This window comes from Elephas maximus, chromosome 4 (assembly GCF_024166365.1).
Source record: "Elephas maximus indicus isolate mEleMax1 chromosome 4, mEleMax1 primary haplotype, whole genome shotgun sequence".
Classification (NCBI taxonomy): domain Eukaryota; kingdom Metazoa; phylum Chordata; class Mammalia; order Proboscidea; family Elephantidae; genus Elephas; species Elephas maximus.
This window is the reverse complement of record NC_064822.1, coordinates 95308985-95332904: the sequence shown is the minus strand read 5'-3', so window position 1 is coordinate 95332904 and position 23920 is coordinate 95308985. Positions and strand designations below refer to the sequence as shown.

At 35.0% G+C, this 23920-nt stretch overlaps 1 protein-coding gene across 3 annotated transcripts in view; it reads right to left on the bottom strand.

Moving 5' to 3' along the window:
* The window catches only part of CNTN1 (contactin 1), a 385906-nt gene that overhangs the window by 168526 nt on the left and 193460 nt on the right, over positions 1–23920 (bottom strand). For all 3 annotated transcript variants that reach the window (XM_049882834.1, XM_049882835.1, XM_049882836.1), the window contains exons 3-4: positions 2909–3043; positions 1351–1386 (exon numbers count right to left, since the gene is read on the bottom strand). In XM_049882834.1, coding sequence (XP_049738791.1) covers positions 1351–1386; positions 2909–2996 — 124 coding nt within the window. In that variant the 5' untranslated portion in view covers positions 2997–3043. The remainder of the gene's footprint in view (positions 1–1350; positions 1387–2908; positions 3044–23920) is intronic.

Below are 23920 nucleotides of genomic sequence, written 5' to 3'. Positions count from 1 at the left end.
TAGTCCCATTTACGACATCGGAAATACTCCAATGTTCCCTTACCTACTACTTGTTGTTGTTGTGGGCCGTCAAGTTGATTCTAACTCATAGAGACCCTATAGGACAGTATAGAACTGCCCATAGGGTTTCCAAGGAGCAGCTGGTAGATTTGAACTGCCGACCTATTGTTAGCAGCCTGAGCTCTTAACCACTTCGCCACCAGGGCTCCACCTACTATCAGCTTTATTAAATATTCCTTAATCCTCAAAAGTGTTTATTACATATCTTTCTTATAAAAGTGTTACCCACTTACTTATTTATGCCCTATTTTATAAATCAAGGAACATACCTTACTGATCTTTTTATATCCTACATTGCAGTAAGTCTCAACTAATAAGGTAAACTCAGAAATTATTTAGGTGAAATTCAGACTAAATATTTCCTTTCCCTTAAACGCCATATCTACTCACAAGTGGAAGTTTTTCTGACTCACTCTGGCATGGATATTCTTGATTTGGCATACGGGTTTCAGCTTGATTTCTCAGTTTTCCATCTCAATTTTCTTTTATCTTACCACTATGAAGTGGCTTGTATAAATTACCAATTTTCTATGTTCATTGCGCACCTCCTATGTCCATCATTGCGCTAGAAGTTATCACTCACATTCTTTCTTAGTCTTCTCAATAATCTTGTTTTTTTTTTACATATTGGAAAGTGGAGGCTCATAGAAGCTGAATAATTTACGTAGGATCGTATAACATCAGGCACCAGAGTGAGGATGCAAATCCAGACTGTCTTATTCTAGACAATATGCTTCCTAGTATACTATGCTGCCTCTATTTCTGGCAAGAATTTTTAGTGGTTGGAATAGAATTTAAACTGTCTGAGTGTTAATTATATTCAGTGAACCTTAAACAATGAATATTGAAACATCTTTGGACTCTTAATTGAACTGAATCTTAAGGTACCAAATTCATTAACTTCATTTATCTCTCTTGGAGCAAAGCTAGAGGCTTTCAAAAATAAACTAGCTGTTTTCAATATTTAAAATACTGCTTCAAAATTTAGTAGCAAAATGTTGCTGGAGGGCATGCAGGAAACAAACAAAAAGATCGCATTTAATGAATACTTTCCGTCTGCTACGACCCTTTAAAGGATGTTTGTTTGTGATGTGTTCATTCATTCATGTTGGCAAGCAAAAGAACAAGTTGCCCTACAATCTCTGAAAAGACGTCTTTACAAAATTTTCAAGTGATCTAACACTAAGCATTTGTCTTTAAATCTAGAGAGTTCATAGCTTAAAGCAGAGATGGAATTATCATCCACTTTGAAAAAGCTATTTAAAAAGTTTCCCCTTTATGTCAACTTACCTCCATGACCATAATACCTTCTGTGCCATGTAAACTCTAAAAATAAAAGAAAAAACAATTTTGACTCTGAAGCAACTCTTTGAGTTGTGGTTTCAAACATCATTCAAATAACTAAAAGGCTGGTTAACAAAATGAGATATCTGACTCTTTACTATCAAAGATGAACTATCATCACAACTTTGCAGATGATATATTTATTTCTCTTCTTTGCATTTTATAGTTGTAGCACTAAAAATTGTGGTTAACAGAGTTAGTACAAATTTGCATTACAAATAAGATGTAGCCACAATACTATCATAAAAGTTTCCTTTATTATATTTACATTACATATATAAACATTTTTACTATAGCTATTAATCAATGGTATTAAAATTATTTTCATTATACATACCAATGTCATGTATATTTATATTGATGAATATATATTTATTGCTGTCATTAAAATTATTAAATACTAATTATATTATTATTTTGAGGTAGAGTTCTAGAGTCAATACAATACAATTTACTCCCCAAAGTAGAACTGTATTTTTTATTTTCTTCAAGTTAATAAGAAATAAGATAAACAATAAAATGTCCATCAGATCCTTTGTTAAAGTGATCAATAAGAATTGATATACGAAAGAATGAGATTCATCTATATCTTCCATACAATAGGAACGCAACAAGTATTTATTGAGTTGAAATAATTGAGATAAAGTTATTTTAAAAATTGGTTATTAGAAAACATGTTGTTTTCTGATGAAAAACATAATGTACATCTACCTGTAGGAAATATCTCTTAATTCTTCATACTCTTCTTTGAAACATGTAAATGTAATTTGTCCTAAAACTAGAGTGCTCTCAATACTGTTTTGTGATTCTTAATATCACTATACACATTGTAGATTATTTAAGCATTGTTTTTATAACATTGACTAAATTGACAAAAGATTCACAATATTCACAAGTGTGTTGGACCTATTCACAACAGCTCTCAAGAAGTAATTAAATTTTAGGAATTTTGTGAATCAGTTGTTAAACACAATCAGTATTCAAAATTAAATTATATTAACTTACAATTAAATTATTATATTAATAACAAAGGTAACAAATACTTAAAGCCCATCACCTAATTATTTTGCTACATTTTATTGTTATGTATGCTGTCGAGGTTATTTATGTCTATTGTATCTGTTTGGTGGAAATACTATATAATAGATGCCGTTGCACATCTTTTCCACTCCACATTCATTGACATCAAGCTGTTAATTTGAAATTGGTCATAGTGAGAGTATTTAATCTCAAAAAACTGACAAGCACTACAAATCCCTAAAGACTTTTATTTTTAAACATTTAGCAGCACACCACTACATCAGACTGGCTAAATCTTTTTAAAATAGTAATCAAAAGTGAAAAGAAAATAGGGTCAACCTAAATCTATATTCATTTACTTGTTTGATCCATGTGTCAACAGAAAATATTAATTCTAACTTTAGACACCAGATTTAATGAAATGAAGAAACATATTAACTATGTTTGTATAATTTATGGAGACGGCACTAAAAGTGTTCCTTACCTGCTAGACAGGCTGTAAAGGATATCATCAGAAGGTGACTGACCAGCAACCACATTTTCATCTTGTGTTCAATAAGGGTTAAGCTCATTTTTCAAAAGAGCTTTAGGTTTATGGCAGTTGAAAAATAGGAAACACCTGCATTGAGTAGAGAAGTAGAAGGGGAAGGGAGAAAAAAAGGAAGGAAGAAAGGAGAGAGGAAGGGAGGAAAGGAAAGAGAAATGCAAAATTTTGATCAGAGTTGACAATAGTATCAATTCTTATTTTATATTCTTTTTCTGTAGAATGAGTTTAGTTTATTTTAAGACCTCTATGAACATCACGTTGTAAAGAAAAGAGTAGATTTGGTGTCAGAAGAATTCGGGATCATTCCATGAGTGACACAGTATGATTATGAGTAAATCATTAAACAGGCCAAAAAGTAAAACGTACCAACTGAGTGGAATCATTCAATTGGTGTGTTTTAATTTTTGGCCTCTTTTACAATTGAGTATATTAATAGCTGCCTTTTTGACAAATAGCACTGTTGTAAACATTTCAATGTTAATAATTTTAATAGAAGATTAATTTTTATTGAAGGGCTGGTATAAAGATCCATTTTAAACATGTTTGTACAAGAGCTTTGTAAACTCACATAAATTAGACAAGGATAAATTGTTAGCATTACCTGTTGGTGGCTTGTGGAAAATTTTTGCCAGATATGCTAATTTTTAAATGTTGATATTTAACATTTAACTTTGCTTCTTTCATTTATTCATCCAACAAAGAATAAATAATCTTTCTTTATGTGTCAGCAGGGGGGAATCAAGGTTTTGTGGGGCTTAAAGCTTCAAAAGTTGGGGAGCCTTCTTTAAGAAAAAGACTACAAAATTACAAATACAAACTTAGCTACAAAACCATGCAGCAGTCTAATTAAAATATGGTGCATTTACAAATTTTGCAAAAACTATGACTACATGATTGCTAAGTTCCACCCAGGACCTTGAAAGAGCCTCGTGCAAGTGAAGGGCCATGGCAAAACATGTTTCATTATGTTCATGGCAAATCCACCACTGTAGCCAGGCATGTAGATATGAGGAAACCAAAAGAAAGACTCCGTTTGCTTGCTCTTAAGGAATTCACAGATCAATGGGAACACAGATATGTACACAGATTAGTGAAATCATATAGCTGTTTGAGACCTATACGCAATTAAATTTGAAAAAATAGTAATGATTTTAATTAACATCGTGGAAAACTGCAGTATTGCAGGAATGGGCCTGACCGTGCCAAACAGGACATTACGGTAGAGATGCCACACTCTTAGATTTGTGTCGTTTGGTGCCTTCAGAACCCAACCCTTGCTTCTTACTGTAACTCCATGAGCACAACATGTCTCAGGGTATTACAATGTGTGGACACAAAAGAAATTTCAACTTGAAAAGACCTTAAATCGTGTTTTGAAAGAATATGTAACAACATAAAGAACAATCTCATGACACTGTTGAGTAGTGTAAAACATAAATTGAATATGAAAGCAATTCTGAAAGGAAAGCACCTACTGCTTTAATGTTCAACATCTGAATATATTTAAATATTATTTAAAACTGCAAAAAGGAAGTGCTACTGATTGCTTGCATCATACTGACATGTTAAAGAAAACTGAGGGGTCTTTTTTTTTTTTTTCCAATAGTGAAGGATTTTAAGGCTTTATTTATCACCTTGATTTGCAAAAACTCTAGCACTTTGTAGGAATTAGACAAAACGTGTATTGGTAATATGTGGCCCAGCATAAGCGTATTTTCTCTTTCATGTATAGATTATTCTATTAATAAATAATTTATTTCTGGAAAAAGTTGAGCTGGATTCTTAGAAGAAATGGGTCAAATTCATAGCAGGGACTATTTAGAATATCTTTGGAAAAGAAAAAGATATCCAGCAGATTGGTTTTTAAATTCCAGGATTAATTTATGACCAAATTCCTTCTCTTGCAGATATTTGAGAAGGTGAGAGCAACCCATCTCTCCAGACTGTATTAAGTAATATCTTTCAGGAGGCAGACAAATTAACTAAATAGTTGGTGGAAGGAAACATTAGCTTTTAATTTCAATAATGTATGTTTTTTTATGTTATGTTATCATCAGTACCTAAATACAGACTTAAGTGAAAATTATTGAAAGCTGTACACACTGGTTGTGTCTTTCAAAGGTTTATCATAGAAATCATGTGCATTTGAGCATTTTATTGCCCTGTTGGCTTCTAATTACTCTAATTGGGTTATTTGCACTAATTAGTATGATGTCCTTTGCTGACAGAGGCAGCTAGAAGAAGCAAGCAGGCAAACTATGCCCAAACTGGAAGCCAATAAAGCAACGACTTTTTTAATGATTAACTTAGATAACATATGTGTGAACACTTTAAAAATTATAAGGTATGTGCAGTTTAATGAAAGTAGTTATTTAAATTTAATTAGTTCTAATTTATCTATTCATAAACTGTTATAATTTGAGAACTCTAAATGGCACTCAAAGGACGCCTGGTGGCACAGTGGTTAAGTACTCAACTGCTACCTGCAGGTTGGTGGTTTGAAGCCATAGACCTCTCTGCAGGATAAGGATGTGGCAATCTATTTCCCTAAAGATTACAACCTGGAGGCCCTATGGGGCAGTTCTACTCTATCCTATAGGGTCACTATGAAGTAGCAATGAGTGGGTAAATGATTCTCATAGTACAGGAGAAGCCAGCAAGATCTTGTTTGAATTTCGGCTCAATCGCTACTTAGTTTGCAACTTTCGGCAAGTTATTCAACCTCTCTGACTCTAATTCTCTCCGGTTTAAAATATGGAAATAATTCCTATCTCATAGGACTATTTTTTGTAAAGGTTGCATAAAATTTTGCATGTGAAATGATTGCTATGCAAGTATTCCATAAATACTAACTTAATATTGTACTAACCACAGGCCTATTAGAGCAACGGGCATGTCTCTTATTCATTCTGTGTCTCTAATGCTTGGCACACGGTAGCCATTCAGTGCATATTTACCGAATGAATAAATGGATGAATGGAAAATATCTACAACTGTATTCAAATACATTTGCTATTAACAAACTAAATTTTAACTTTAATTCCTTAAGATGAGGATAGGAAGGTAATGACAAATAATAAGGAAGGTCTCTTATTGTGGCTCGAGTTTTGTTAGGTATTATATGCTACTGCTTATAAATACATTCTAAAAGAGGATATATTCTAAGAAGCAATAATTTAAATACTGTACGTACTTTATTGTGCGCTGTTGAAAGTCTCTGTCTTCCAGTGTGAATTTGCACCGCTCTAATCAGAATGAAAATTTCTCATTATTTCTAGCCTCTCTGTATTGTACCATGCTCTCTTTTCCTTCCCTTCAAAATGGCACATTTTTCAATAAGGCAGTGAGTCATCTCCAGCATGTAATTTATTTCCCTTAATGAATTTCTTGCCATTCGGGTATAAAAGCATCTTTCACGTATCGTTTACATGTGTGTTTTCTGCTGATCATTTGTTCTGTTGTGTCACCAGTTATCCCATCATTTCTGACTCCCTGATCACAGTCCTTCAGCAGTACGGGAGAGTACAGAGAACAGCAAGGCTGAGTCCCCCGTTCCTGCTTATGTGAAAGATACTGCTGTTATTATTGCTTTCTCAGGACACAGCACTCAGTAATTCATAGTTAGCTCCCCGATGGGTCTCAAAGTATTGCAGCAAATAAAGTGGCAAAGGAAGAAAACCAGCAAACAACTCTGACAACGATGCACCAGTTAGAAAAGCAGACATTTTTCTTCTCATTAAATGAAATATTAGAATGACCAGAAGCAGGAAGCAAGCTCAGGCTCCTGTCACCTGAGCTTGTCAACCTTCAGAGCCCTGTGGCTTCTCATTCTCTCATTGGAGGTCCTTCTCCAGCTACTGTTGCCAGATGTTGCATCTCACAGCCCATCACAGCTCTATGGGTGCCAAGTGACTGCCCTATCCCTGAGATACATTGTCACTATATTAATTTCTAAGAGAATTCAACTTCTTTTCTCCAGCATCCATTACAAAATGATTCATTACTGCTTCACACATTAGGAAAAATACAAACTTCATATTCAGGTAATTTAATTTGACACATTCTCTTCCTTCTTTCTCCTTCTCTCATTCTACCCTTCTTTTTCTCTCTACCACTCCCTCTTTCCTATAGACAATGCCAAGGTTATCACTTTAGAATTTTGGTCCATATCTAGATATGCATTTTCTACTGTGCAGAAACCATCTGGCTCCATTCTCATTTTTCTCTGGTACAGGACAGCCCAAATTTTGAAACCTTTTAAATTATTTTAAAAGGTTTCAAAATTCATTAACAGATTTTAGCCACTAATAGTTATTTATAAACTATACAGTGAATTACATTTGGAGAATAAGACATTAAGACTATTAAGAAAATATAAATATTAATGAGAGGTCACATTTCTTTTTAAAAAAAAGAGAGAAAAAAATATCTTTCTGCAAAAAGATCTTTTTTATGAGCCATAAAAAATCATGGGTCTCTATCAGCAACATAGCTCATGAAAGGTCATGTTAAAATTAGTGAAATAGGTTAAAAATTTAACCTAAAATTTGAATAGTGTTCTTTTTCACACTGGTCTGGTTCTGAAGAACATTTGCTACAAAATTTGGTATCTGGGAAATGATTAAGGGAAGCTCGTTAGAGTTAGGTGCAGATTATTCTAGATGAACAGATACCAATATCTTCTCCACGTTTCAAAAACAGGGGATGTTCAAACCTGTGACTCAATCTGAAATTCTGCCTCTGCTGCTCAAGTCACTTAATCTTCCTGAGGTATCAGTTACACAATCTGTAAAATGGGAATCCAAGTTCCTACTTGAGAGAGCGATTGTGAGAATTAACTAATGCATGTGTAAGACTGTGTGTGGAAGTAAAAGCCCTACCACATATGTATACAGTAGGAATCAAAACACTAAAGAGGCATGAATGGAATTAATAATTGAAATTTTCTGGAAGTAAAATTGGTTTGGAAAATCCTTTATAAAAGGTATACTTTACATTTTCATGTTAAGTCCACTAAGAACTGTCATACCGATATTATATCTCTCTGGTTAATTTTCAGATTATGAAATCTAATATAAGCATATGTGATGTGACTCCCTCCAGCTGAATAATTGCATGCTTTAGATGTTATTATTCTCCAGCCTCACAATGACTTCTTCAAACTCTATCATTAATTTATTGTTTCAGTTGAACTTTTTTATTTTTTTGCAGTCATTGACAATATCTGAGCAGCTTATTACTATGACCAAATCCATTTAGTAAAAATTTCTGAAGAATGCAGGGCCCTGAGCCAAGGAACAATAGAACACACCCAAGGAAAACTTCTCATTTTCTGAAAATTATTGTCAACGGTATCCTTCCTTTGCCAGGATAGAAGCATGTGTTGCTCAACTAGCAGGTAGAGCATGACGGTCTTCATATCACTGCAGCCTAAGCCCCTAGACAGCCTGACACTTGACTGTGTGTGAAGAAAATGCCAAGAAGAAGAACAATACATTTCAAAACATTTCAGTTTTCACAGAGTGTAAAATATAAGGAATCAGAAATGTGGAGGGAAAAAAAAATCTGAAAGCTTTTTGAAGATATGGATATTAATTGAGCACTGACAGCACAGCCTGCATTTTAAAGAACTGACTGCTCATATTTTTAGATAATTAGATTTGTGATTGAATTAATTACCCCTTTATTTTAAAAATGATGCAATGTAAGCAGAGAAACTTGACAACACTGGAAACAGTTTGACTTTCACAGCACCTATTTTTCACATGCTATTTGAAGTTCATGAGGTCACACAGGACTCTAAGGGGTGCAGCCACACTTATTCATTGGGAGAGTTTCAGGAAATCATCACTTTTAGGTAGTAGGATAAATAGAAAGTCCTATGTAGATTTCGTCCCACATTTTAGGAGATTGTGTATGCGTGGTTGGAGCCCTGGTAGTGCAGCGGTTAAGTGCTTGGCTGTAAACCAAAAGGTCAGCAATTTAAATCCACCAGCCACTCCTTGGAAATCCTATGGAGCAGTTTTTCTCTGTCCTGTGGGGTCGCTATGAGTCAGAATAAACTCCATGGCAACAGGTTTGGGTTTTAGTATGTGTGGTTCAGTACTTTTAGAAATCTGAGGAACTGTAGAAAGGCCCTGCTGATACTAAACTATCTCCTCCATGGACCTGATATCCAAGCTGAACCTTCACTGTTATTTTCCTTGGATTACAATATTTGAGGTGATAGAAAGTAGAGGTAGTAATAATGAGCAAATTGGGCAAAATTATTTCTTGATTATTTGCAGTTCCAAAAATTGCTGATTCAGTGAACAAAGGAGGTGCTGTGTTATCAAGCAAGCAAGATTTAAAACCCAAACATTTATTCATGCGATTCCACTCAAACTTTTTATGAATAAGAATAGATTTATTACTCTACGGAAAAGGCCATGCCTCATTCTACTTTGAATCACTAGAATCTAGCACTAGGTGTGGCAAAAAATTGTTGCTCAAAATCATGCGATGAATCTTAAACAGAGGATGATATATGACAGGTAAATTTTAGTGGGAGCTGGGGAATGATAATGTAAGTGGAACTGATAATCCCTCTGCTGTCAATGATTTACATGAAGAATGGGGCAGAAGGAACAGTATGGAGCCAGGTGACAAATAGGGGTATTAAAGGCTGGGGACAGTACATAGCAAGTAACATGCATACATGCTTAAAAATTTATAAAGTACTAACCATATATTATTATGGGATTCTAGTGACAAGTGGGGTACTAAAAGGTAACCCTGGATACCTAGAGACAGTACAGGGCAAGTAACATGCATATGTGTGAGGCTGGATGAACCCCTAAAACTATTGCCCTAAGGTAATCTTTAAACCTTAAACCCAAACTATCCCATGAAGTCTTCTTTAAAGCAAACAGTAGAAAAAAATTTTTTATTTATTTATTTATTTTAGTAGTTTAGCTTAATTAGTAAAGAATGTAGTAAAGCACTGTGCTGTTTTAAGAACTATCTATATGGGATCAAATTGACAACAGCAACTGGAAGGAAAAGAAGGAAACTTAAGGGGCAGTGAGTATATGCTAATGGCGGAGAAACAACTCAGAAAGGAGGGTGAGAATGGTTGCACAACTTGAAGAATGTAATCAAAGTCACTGAATTGTACATGTAGAAATTGTTGAATTGGTGTATGTTCTGCTCTGTATATTCTCAACAACAACAAAAAATAAAATCATCTTTTAAAAAAGTTTACAAAGTACTAAGCTATATAATTTCGTCTGATCCTGGACAAATCCCTGTGATATTTTTAGAGATTGGATTGAGTTCTTAGGGGTCATGTAGATTGCTGAAAGGCAGACAGCTAGTAACAGGGAGAGGGCTGGAATCCAGATTTTTCAGGCAGATTTAAATCTCATGTTTATTTATTGTGTAATTTGAAAAAGATACTTAGAACCCATCCTTGATCTATATCATGAGCAAGGATATTTTATATATTTGATGATTAACATATTGTTCAAAACACTAAATCAGTGTTTCCAAAAATGTGGTCCAGCAGCCAACTATAATAGTAGCATTTGGGTGTGCTTGTTAATAAGGTAGATTCCCGAACAACTCGCAAGAATAAATTTGAGTCTTTGGGGGAATAACCCAAGTATCTGGTTTTTAACCAAGCTTCCCAGTTAATTCTTAGGTGTACTAACGTTCAAGAACTATTGCAGTAAAGGTATTAAGTGAATGTTGGAATACTTCTACTACCCTCAGAGAACACTCCACAGGTAGATCCGTGCATGCAAATGTCTTCTGAATTCATTAGGCTACACTTTGACCCAGTGCACTCTAAAATTCAGGAGGTACTCACCATTTAATAGCCCACCTCTTAAAATTATGTCTGTACTGTCCTTTTTTGTGGCATTTGGTCTGAGTGAGAATTGAATATTCTCTATGTCTACATCTGATTTACATCGCCATATCATAATGGCCAAAGGAGCCCTGGTGGCATGGTAGTTACAGCACTTAGCTGCTAACCAAAGGTCTGTGGTTAGAACCCACCAGCTGCTCTGTGGGAGAAAGATGCGGCAATCTGCTTCCTTAAAGATTTGTAACCTTGGAAGCCCTCTGGAGAATTTCTACTCTGTCTTACAAGGTCACTATGAGTCAGAATCGATTTGATGGCAGTTTATTCGTTTTTGTTTTTTCATCAAAACGATCAAGACATTTTAATATATTACTTTGACTAATCCCTGGTAAGTTTCCGACTTTCATATGAGACTCCATTGTTGGACTATAATGACCTGACTGAATGTGCTTTTAACTTCACTTGCCCAACTACAGTTCAAACTGATGTGAGATAGCTGGGCTACTACAAAGAAATGTGCTCTGTGATACCTTCCCTGTGAATCATATCTAAAACTCCAAAGTAGGATTTAATAAGACTTTGACAGCAGAAAAAAATTCCCATGCCAGCAGACACAACTTTCAAACCTCTTTTTCTTGTGCTTTCACAGACAAGCACAAAGGGACAAGAGCTGCAAAGAAACGGGGCCAGGTCAAAAAGCCCACGCAATTTACCCTGGGGCTTTTAAAGACTTCCTAGGCCACATTCTCCCCTCAGTATGGCCTTATTCTCTGTGGAAATGCCTTCCCTAATAAAAAGGCTTCACTCCTACTGCCATCTGGCTTTCTGAGGCTCCACTCTAAGCCACTCTCCCTAATACCCTGAAAAAGCTCACAGCGTTAGAGGATGCCCCACACTGCACTGTACCTGTATGTCTTGAGCATAAAAGATTCTACTTCATCAATCTAAAGATGCATAGCATTTTTTTTTTCATGTCTTCTGGCAAGAGACCCATATATGATGAGAGAAGAAGGCTGCTGACCTTTTAACTACTCTTAGCTGCTATTCAGGTTAAGAGATACATAGAGACCAGATAAAAGAACGTGTCTCCGGAAGTGGCATGATGTAACCATTTGACTTCTTATTTTTTAAATAACAGAGAAGAATCACTGACTGTAGGTCATTGTATCAGTACTTAAGCTAATGAGTAATTCTTTTTTGTGGGGGGGAGGGTGGTTAATGAGTGATTCTTCCCTCAAATACTTTAGGTTTTATTCCTAAAAAGAGCATACAAAAATTATTTTTAAAATACTCTCCAATTCAGTTAAGTCAATTCAATTTAATAGTTTCTAACATCTTTATTCAAAGAAAGCAAAACTACAGAAGCAATATTCCTAAAACCTTCAATTACTCAAGAAGCAATTTTTTAAAAGATCTGTTTTACTTCAGAAGAAACTTCAGAACAAAAGCCAAAATATTTTTTTCTAAACTTGTAATGATAGGAAATAATACTGGCGAGAAAGCAGCAAAGACCTGCAGGGCCCCGTCACTGCTTTCTCCCTTATTTTATTTTTTTAGTTAGTGAGAGAGCCACGTTGGGAAAAAAACAATTTCAGGTTTTTATTTCTTCTGTTTAATTCTTTATCCTTTCATGTCTCTGTTGCATTAACCAAATTGATGAGGGGGTTCAATCTGATACTGGGCTTCAAATATAATCTCTATGCAGATCACTTCCAAATATGCACTTCCAACTCCTATCTCACCTCTAACTTCAGGTCTCATTTATTCAAATGTTTACATATTATTTCCACTTGGGTGTCTGATAGGAAACTTCAACCCAACATGTTCAAAATGAAATTCTACATCAACTCCCTTTCCCAAAGAATCTGTACCACCCCTTTGCAAAATGGCTGCATCTTCTACTCCAATGGGCAAGCCAGGAGATAAGGGCTCATCTTTGAAATCTTTCTTTATCCTCACCTCCTACTTCCAACGTCTCTGCGGATACTATCTATTCAGCATTTATCTCTGACTGATTAATACCCTCCTTGAAGTCAAGGACCATATATCTTGGGTCTGTTTAATTCCTAGAACCTAGCACAGTGTACACAGTGTACATAGTAGGCACTTACACGTTATTAAAGAAATAAAATTGCCTGTTTAACTTTTTCTACCTTTGCTACATCAAATATTAATTTTGCAGATCTACAATGAAATTTCCACAAGCAACTGCACTGCATTAGGAAAGTCATTAGATCTTGGAAGAGTAGTGTTGTTTTCCTCAATTGTAAAAGTACACAAAATTATCCTCAAACCAATGTTAACTGTTTAATAACTATCCCTGTACTCTAAGAGCTCTATACAAGGGTGCTTGCATATCTGTTGATAAGTGCTTTTTCTAATTACCAGCTTTCTTCTATGACACTAAATCTCTTCTGTTATTAAACACACACACATTTATTGATCACACAATATGTACAACGTAGGTAAGCCCCAATAAGATCATGAAGCTACACATAAGGCATTTCTTTTTTAATAGCTTTCAATCTAGTTAGGGGTGAAGAGACAATAACATAGGCATTTTACATAAGTTTTTCAAAAGAATCTCACAAGTGTTATTATTAACATCTTACAAAGAATCAAATAGCTTGCCAAAGCCACTTTGCCACATGAACTAGTTCTGATTGAACCCACAGCCTGCGCTCTTGTCTCTCAATCACACTGCCTTTTGAGGATATAAAAATCTAAAAGGCTAAGACCATATGTCCAGATTTTTCAGTACATTTTCATAGGCAGATATTATGCTCTATTACCTTCCTAAGCCATCAAGACCTATCAGAAAGATGAAATTTCAGCAAAGAAACCATTTCTCCAAAATACTTTCTTCAACACCTGCTATAGTCTTCAAGTGTTGTTTTCTAATCAAGTGTCCCTATATTTAGTTGGAAGTGGCCTTGCATTCAAAAGGTAAATAAGAAAGTAATAATAAAGTATCAGTGAGTAAAGCAAATGATAGCTCCAGGAATTTAGACAAGAGAGAGGACCTGATAAGAGGAGGTAATCAGGGGAGATACTTTCCGAATAACATAAACCTGGACCTAGGTTGTGAAATTTATGTTTTCTGATCCATAAGTTCTGGTAAATAATAGTAGCTATATCATTGGTTCATGTGAAGGTTAACTAAGTTAATGTGCAAGTTTTTAGAACAGACCTGGTCTGTAAGTTGACAGTCAGGTGATAATAAGCCCACAAGTCTCATTGGAGCAGAGATTTCATGAGGGAGAATGGAAGGCAATAGACTTACTCAGTAGGTACAAAAGGACCAGAATGTGGATGTTTCAACTGCTAAGATAAGGACTTTACAATTGACCTTTTGCTTCTATAATCTAACATAATACACAGAAGGTATTCAGTAAATACTTACTGAATGAATGATAGAATGATGGAGAATCATTGACAAATTTTGAGCCAGAGAGTACAAGAAAGGTACATTTGCTAAAGAAAAAATCGAGTTTTTATTGTTCAGCCACCTGGACTTTGGATATACGTTTATCAGTATAATAACCATATAGGTGAAGGCAGCTTAATGGCTTATGAAGATAGGTGGCTGGATCATGTGCTCGATTCACTGAGAATGCTTCAACGCTTGTGCCAAACTACATCCTATGATTCTGAATTTTAAGAAGTTGCCTCTACTTCTACTATCCACTAGGGATCGCGTACATTTGAATATGTACTCAAATGTTTGTTGATTTATATTTAGGGTTGATAAAGAGAAATAATTATTTACATTTATAGAGAATTAATGAAAAATTATAAGAAGCTATAGAATTCCTTTTCTGTAAATTTCAGTTTTTGAATAATCCATGCCTTTGATCTGTAACTTTATATAGTTGCTGTCTTAGGCTAGGTTCTCTAGAGAGGCAATACCTGTGAAGCACATCTATATCTAGAGAGAGAGAGATTTATATCAAGGAAATGGCTTACGCAATTGTAGAAGTTGGAAAGTCCCCAGTCCGTGGGTCAGGCTGGAGGCTTTTCCTGACTCACATAGCTTTAGAGGCTGGCTAATCCAAGATCGGGAGGCCTCTGGCTCTCAGACTGCAGAGGCCGACAAATCCCAAGATCGGCAGATAAGCTGCTAGTTCAAGTCCCAAGGACCAGAGGCCAAACGAACAGGAGCCAACTGCAGGATCCAGAGTGAGCAAAAGCCTGCAAGACTTGCCAGAAAGTTCTATATTAGATGCAGCCCACACCCCCAAGGAAACTCCTTTTTGACTGATTGGCTACTCACAGCAGATCTCATCATGGAGGTGATCACATTATATGAGGTCTCATCATGGAGGTGATTACATCATTATACAAATCAAACTATAACTGCCAAACCACTAAGAATCATGGCCCAACCAAACTGACATACAACTTAAGTGCTGTAAACAATTAATATTTGATACAAGTCTGAATTAAAAGGGATAAAGTTATCTGTATGACCCAATTTTGTTAATGTAAATCTGAAACCCTGATGAGATGCAGGCATAATGAAGCAAGAGTTAGGGAGTTTCCCCAATAACCTCTTCTGCTAATGAAGCATTTAAAAGGAACCTGAAGAGCAGAAACTTCATAAACTATAGCATTAAGGATGAAATATTAGATATTTTCTTGCAGAAATTTTCAGCAGTCACTCGCTGATTATAGAAGAAGCCAAAAAGTCCAACATATGGCATTTAAGGTCCCACAGTCACTTTGAGAACTAAGGTATGCCTGACCCAAGCCATGGTATCTTCAACCACCTCACATGCATGAGAAAGCTGGACAATGAATAACGAAGACCAAAGAAGAATTGACACTTTTGAATTGCAGCATTGGCAAAGAACACTGACTATACCACAGACTGCCAGAAGAACGAACAAATCTGTCTTGAATGAAGTACAGCCAGGATGCTCCTTAGAAGGATGATGAGATTTTGACTCATGTAGTTTGGAAATGTTATCAGGAGGGACCAGTCCTGGAGAAGGACATCCCGCTTGGTAAAAGAGCAGATCAGCAAAATAGAGGAATGCCCTCAACAAGATGGGTTGACACAGTGTCTGCAAAAATGGGCTCAAACAGCAATGTGAGAATGGTGCAGGACCGGGCAGTGTTTTGCTCTGTTGTACATAGGGTTGCTATGAGTTAGAACTGACTTGAAGGCACCTAGCGACAACAACAAGAGTTTGACTTTTTTTTTTCCCTTTTGTTTTTTTTCTTTCTCTTCCTACTTATCTTTCTCAAACACTCCCATGAGGATATGCCCTAAATGCTAAACTCTTACAGCTTCTCTAAATTTGACCATTATTTTTTTCAAAAGATTTATGCTTCCCCTATTGCTACTTTTTCCTACTCAGATGGATCTGTCTTTCAAACCCAGAACAATGATTTTCTTTTAGCAGTCGCTGAATAAATTTATTCAACAGATGGTAATTGTGTATTTCAATGTGTAAGGCATCATGTTAAGCAATGTGGAGTACAGAAAAGAGGAATGTGACAATCTTTGCTATTGAGGAGCTTAGACTCTAGAATGTCCCTCACTGAATACGCATGTTTATCGATATTTATGATACTGCTACAAAATGTCTGGACATGGCAGATACTTCATAAATATTTATGGCATAAATGGCTGAATAATGAAAAATTACCGTTCATCAACCTTTATGTGATTATTTTGTTATATATTGTTCAAAGAAAATGAAACAAATTTTTTGGTCTTTGAACAGATGATCGGGTTGCACAAACATTCCTTGAGATCCTATTTTATGTTTCAACAATGAATACTTGCTAAATCTTATTACTGGCATCTTAAGTGATTTTGATTTAGCTTGAAAATTAAACTCCTTGCCTGACTATACAGAATGATATGATGATCTAAACAGTTCAGGTGAAATGAGAGGTTTTGTAATTAGTCAGGATACTTTAGGCAAAAGGTCATACTTCTACCTTTGAATTTGTTAAGTGACCATTCCCTATTAATATTTGACCTATATCTGAAATTTTGAAACCAGAATGTTCCTATTTAATCTTTTTGGTGTTCTGATAAATAATGTTTCTATCAGTGGCTATATTATACTTTCAACCCAATCATGTTTTTGCTTATTCACCCTGCAGTTGTTTTCAGTTTCGTTTGAGTTTCATTTGTTTTGATTAATGTGTCTTGAATTTCTGGGAAGGAGAATTTGTAATGATTTATATTCTGCTGAACTGAAGTGCCTTGACGTTCAGCTTTCCAGCAAAAATAAAAAGCACCATGTGTTGCCCTTTACATTTCTTTAAAAATACATTACATAATGAGATGTTGGCAAATTGCCTCCCAGCAAAGTCAGCAAAAAAGTTACAAAGTTTCAGGTTGCAAATCTCTTTCCCTGACAGAGGTAGACTTAGAATTAAGAAACTCAGACTATGTAATTGTTGTATAAGTTATGTCCTGAAATATGATGAGCATTCCTATCAAAGGACAATATCTTGACTAACTCAGGTTTTATTCCTAATCTACAAACCCAAGGTTTGTAGAATAATACAGGTATTCTTGCTTAGGTCTTACTTAAAAATGTTTACAATAATGATCGTTTCATTAGGGTTCTCTTAACTTTTGCTGGCATTTCTCTTCCTTTGAAGATATTCCGTTTTGTCTTCTGCAATTAATATTTTTTCTTAAATACTATTTACTGAAACAGTGGCTCAATACAGACTTTCACAGAAAAAATTCTAGCTTGGTTGAGTATACAGTGTTTGGCTGAGCCTGAGAAAACTCCCTGCCTCATCCAGAATATACATATTAATTTTATTATTAAACTGAAAAACTCCATTGAATGCAGTATTTTGATGGGCATAAGTAGTAACAAAGCTTTGGACCTCAGATAAGCTCAGCTACCATGTAGATATGTCCTTCCTGTCACCTTTGCTAGTTGCGTCTAATCTATATGCACTTCACCTTCAGGGAAACCTTATGCAAAGCTGCAACTTCTCAGTGGTAGATCTCTGTTTAACCTTATCAGCCAGCTGGTTATTTGGCCAGAATCAAGAAACAGAAGGAGAACAAACTCTTGAGATTTGGCTGTAGGATAGCAGCATTCAAATTATTTAAGTGAAATACAAAATTGAAAAGAAAGGGAGAAATAAAGTGCAATGGGAGGTCACAGGAGAAGCTGATATTTATGCTCACCTTACAAATAACCTTAAAGACAGTCCAGTATCTAGTGTTATTCTCTAAATTTACCATTGATATATCTTCATTTGCTTTTTACTGATAATATTTGTATAATTTTAGGGATTAATATCTCATGGGTAACAATCCAATAAAAGAAATCACTAACTTATTGAATATCTACTATGTTTTGGGTACTGGAAAAGTGTTTTACATATACCTTCCATCTTCACAATAATCTTGTAGGTAGCTATTACTAACCACAACTAATGAATGAAGAAAATGAGGCTGAGAGCTGTCAAGTAACTTGCCAGTAATAACTAAAGGTTGTGCCTGGATCTTAACATCATCTTCTTTCTCATTTTTTTCATCTTTATCATATATGTAATAGTTAAACTTGACTCTGTCAAGTTTTTTGTGTGAATTATATCATTTAATACTCATAAAAAATATACTGAAATAGATAATATGATTATCCTCATTTTTAAAATGAGTAAATATATTCAGGGATATTGAGTACATTTCTTAAAGTCACTCAAATAGGAATTTGAACCCAAGTTTATTTGAGTTTGAAGTTAATTCTATTGATTACCTTCCTAAGGACATTATCTCCAATGTCTAGATTTTTCCTTCCTACCATGAGGTAGAAAAAGTTAGAAAGGCTGTAGGCTTACACTGTTTAGTTATATTCTCCAGATTGCATTATCTTCTATCTTCTCTAGGCCAGTTAGTAATTTTTGACTTTTGAATTATGATTGTACTAGTTGACTTTAGTTCAAAAAATTCAAAGTTTCACTTAGAGGAAAATAAAGTATCAAGTTAAGCCACTAAAATATTTCATGCCAGACCTGTATATAAAAAAATATAAAATTTTTTTTAAAAAGGTACTCCATAATCAGACCAACATAAATCAAGATTACAGTATTTGTACAGGGAAACTGGAGCTATCCTCAATTCTTTAGTCCATGCCTTTTGCCTCATCCCTCACATCTAAGCCATCGGCATCTCTGCGGTCTTTCCAAATAGGCTTTTCTCTACAATCCATCCACTTCACTCCATTTCCATTGACACCAACAATCTAATCCAAATCATTACCATTTCTTATGTGGATTAGGACAATAGCTTCCTATCCAGTTCCTTAGACGGGAATTACCTTAAAATCCATTCTTCACAACGCAGATAGAGTGATTTTAATCAGGAAATATGATCATGTCACTCTTACTTCCATGATTGCTCACTGAATTTAGGAAAAAAAAAAATTCTCAAAATGGGCCATACAGCTCTGCCTGATCTAGTTCTTGCTTGCCTATCACATGTTCTTCCTCTGTCATTTCTCAGGTCTCAATACTATTCTAGTGAGACTATCTTTAGATTCCCAAACGGAAATTAGGTTTCCCTGTTGGACTGTCATTGGACTCTGTGTCTTTTCTTGATGCCAAGAATTGTACTTTGTGATTAACCAACTGTCAATACCTGGTCTATAATCTCCAAAGGGGAAGCTCCAGCAGCTAATACAGTTCCTATCACATGGAAAATGCTAATAAATATCTTTAAAAAAAAAAAAACTTGAGTGTATAAAGTAACACACGGCTTGAGATTTACAACAATTTCATTGACCTAAAAACCATTATTGCCTACTATTTGCACAGAATAACCTAAAGAGATAAAAATGCTGAAAAGTAGTGACATTTCAATTGCCCGTAATTCATCATATAAAAACCTATTCTCCCTTTTATTCAATCACACTTAAACTGTACCACAATGTTTAACTGTCTTAGTTGTTTTGTTTTAAACCGCTTATAATATCCACTATCCTTGTTTTTCTGCTCTACATTCTAGTCAAAAATCCAACTAATGAAGGACAGTGATTATAATTATAGGCCTAAGTTCCTTCCTTTTAAAGAATCCCAACATTTGAAAGAATCACCATCCTTTTAATGAATTCCCCTGCTACTATAAATATATTAAGTGGACAGATGGGAAGTACATTTCCTAGAACTGCAGGCTGAGCCCTCACAGAGAATAACCTGAGAAGAAATTTTTCAAATGTGTTTAGTTTTTACAACTCAAATAAAAATAATTTCAAGGGATTCAAATAGCTGGTTCCATACATACAGCAAGGATCTGTTGACACAGGCCGGCAGACCCACTAGCAAGATGCTGCGGTGTGAACCGTGAGGCAAGAATGGAAGCAAAGCCTGGTTCTTTGTCCACACGAGTGTCCTTCCTGCCCTTCTTGTGCGTGTGTTTCCTAGATGACAAACCAGGGAAGACAATCTCTCCCCTCTGCTGCACCTCACATTCCTCTGCCTGTTTTGCTTGTGGAGAGCCACCCAGCTTTCTGGGTTCTTACTCTGTGTATTAAACTGAAACGCGTTCCCAACAGCCTATCAAACCCTGCAAAAGCTCAGCTGCCTTCTCTACCCAGCAGGCAATTTCATGTGAGAAAATATTTTCTATCTTTTCCCTCTGTTTTAGAAATGGAAAGGTGAAAAGAATAATTGCTGGGAAAAGGAAAAAAATAGCATATTTATTTGTTTGCTTGAATAAATTTGGTAACCATATTGCTTTAAAACCCTCATCTAGTGTCTAGAACAGATAACCACAACTTAAAATTGTAGATCATACTCCAATTTATTTCTACTTGTCTTAGAAATCATAGGTTACCACTCTGAAATTACATTTTTTAATTGTTTTCAATATTGCTTTTTTAACACACAAAATACTGTTTTTAAAATTTGAACTAATATATGTACAAAAAAGTCTTTTTCAGTTGGTAGAGCATATTTCTATGGTAAATTAGCAACTGATTTTTGAGAACTTGATTTTTTTTTTTTTAATAAGGATAAATAAGGAAATAACAGCATGGTCACATTTGCCTTTCAAATTAAAAAAAAAAAGTCTATAAGAGAGAATTTAAAAAAAAAAAAAAAAGTTGCCATCAAGTTGATTCCGATTCATGGCAACCCTATATCTGTCAGAATAGAACTCTATTCCACAGGATTTTTAATGGCTAATTTTTCAGAAATAGATACACCTTTCTTCCAAGGTACCTCTAGATGGACTCAAACCTCCAACCTTTCTGTTAGCAGCCAAGTGCATTAGCTCTTTGTAGCATCCAGGTACCCTAAGAACATTTAAATCATCACAAAATACAATTCAATTGGGGAATAAATAATGTTACAGTTTATCACTATAAATTAGGGTTTGTGGTTCTTAACCTTTATGGTCATAAGTTCTTTTGATAATTTAATGGAAACTACATAGCATCTCCCCTAAATAATGCAAACCCACATGCCCCATTTGACTGATCAATTCCAGGTTAAAAATGTGGGTATTATATTTAAAGTTCTGTGAGGACAGGCTTCATGGCTGTGCCATCTGTTGATTTAATCCAATGCCTTCCTCAGTACACAAAACACTGAAAACACTGGATATTTGTTAAACAAATGTATTTGGCGTTTTTTCAGAAGCTTAACCAATAGTTTCAAAATGAATTAAAAATTAGATTTCAAATGATTAGAACAGAGGAGGCAAAACTGTTATTTGCTAACTTTGTGATTAAATGCCAGAATACCAAAGAAAAGTGGATTTAAATCAAATAGTAGAATTAAGAGAATTCAGCACAATGGCTAAGGAGAAGATAAGTATAAATCAAACAATATCTTTCTTTTATACTAACAATAATTACTTAGAAATAAAGAAATGAATTTTCTCTTTATAATATTAACAAACAATTAATTATCTAGTAGGACTCTTAATAAGAAATGTGAAGAATTAAAAAGTTATACATATGTATTGATAGATCTAAAAGAAGCATTTAAGTATTGGAGAAATATACCATTTTCCCCTGGTATTAAGACTCAATATTATTAAATTAAAAAAAAAGTACCTAATGCATTTTCGATCAAAGTACAAATGAGATCCCTCCAAACTTGACGGAATAAGCCTCAATTTCATTAGATAAGAAAAATGGGTGGAAAAGACATTTAGAAAATTTTGTATCAAATAATAGCTAACTCTAACATAGGCACTTAGCACTAACCGCTTGAAATATATTTAATTCTCATTTAATACTCATAATAACCTACGGGGTAAGTACTATAAATATCTCTATTTTACACACATATGCACACACACACAAAAAAAACATCCTATTGCTGTACAGTCAATTCCAACTCATAGGAATCCTATAGAATGGAGCCCCATAGGTTTCCAAGGAGTGGCTGGTAGATTCAAACAGCAAACCTTTTGGTTAGCAGCCATAGCGTTTAACCACTGCATTACTTGAGCTCCATTATACAAATAGGGAAAATAAAACACAAAGATGTGAAGTAACTTACTCAAGGTCACACAGCTAATTCATTGGGATGTTAGAATTCACAAGGCAATCCAGCTCTAGAGTCCATGCCCTTATTGCTGTACCAAATTGTTTCTCAAGACTAATAAAATGAGAATATTTCCACCAGAAAGAAAATCATATTATAAAGCTTCATAAATAAAACAGCATGAAGATTTTCTAAGAATAATAGATTCAATAATAGTTAACATTTACTGATCATTTACTATGTGCCAGGCACCCTACATATATTATTTCACATAACCCTCAAGGTAACCCTGTGATGCAGGTTCTATTTGTATATTCATTTTAGAGATGACACAACTAAGACACATAGGTTAAGCAGCTTGCCCAGTATTGTGGTACTAGTAAGTGGTTGAGCTGAGATCTGAACTCAAGCAATATGCTTCACAATTATGTTAATTTACACTGCTTACATCCTCCTTTTCTGAAACTGTTAACAGATAAAGATATGAAATATGATTTCATAAAGGGTACTGATCAGGGTTGTGTACATTTACCATACTTATTCAATCTGTGTCCTGAATAAATAATCCAAGAAGCTGAATTATATGAAGAAACTGCATCAGAATCAGAGAAGACTCAATAATGACCTGCAATATGCAGATGACACAACCTTGCTTGCTGAAAGTAAAGAGGACTTGAAGCACTGATGGCGATCAAAGACTACAGCTTTCAGTATGGATTGCACCTCAACATAACGAAAACAAAAATCCTTACAACTGGACTAATAAGCAACACCATGATAAATGGAGAAAAGATTGAAGTTGTCAAGGATTTCATTTTACTTGGATTCACAATCAACACCCATGGAAGCAGCAGTCAAGAAATCAAAAGACATATTTCATTGAGCAAGTCTGCTGCAAAAGACTTTTTTAAATTATTAAAAAGCAAAGACGTCACTTTAAGAACTAAGGTGTGCCTGACACAAACCATGGTATTTTCAATTGTTTCATGTGCACAAAAAAGCTGGACAATGAATAAGGAAGACCAGAGAAGAGCTGATGCACTTTGAATTATGGTGTTGGTGAAGAAAACTGAATATAGCATGGGCTGTCAAAAAACAAACAAATTTATCTTGGAAGAAGTACAGTCAGAATGCTTCTTAGGAGTGAGGGTGGTGAGACTTTGGTTCACGTACTTTGGACATGTTATCAGGAGGGGCCAGCCCCTGGAGAATGACATCATGTTTGGTGAGGTAAAGGATTAGGGAAAAAGAGAAAGACACTCAAAAAGATGAGCTGACCCAGTGTATGCAACAAGGACTCAAACATAGCAACAATTTCGAGGATGGTGCAGGACTGGGCAGTGTTTCAGGTTCTGTTGTACATAGGGTTCCTATGAGTCAGCATCAACTCGACAGCACCTAACGACAACACTAAGGCAGTTAGACAGGTTGTAAAAAAATCAATTAACATTCAAATGTCACTTCATGTATCAGGTCTATACTCAGATGATTTAAAGCTTTAAACAAAAAAATAAAACCAACCAAAAAAAGCTAATACAAAATGGAAATCAATATACAAACTGTCCGAATAGGGGGGAAAAAAAAAACCACAAAGGAGAATTTTAAAGTGCATGTACTAA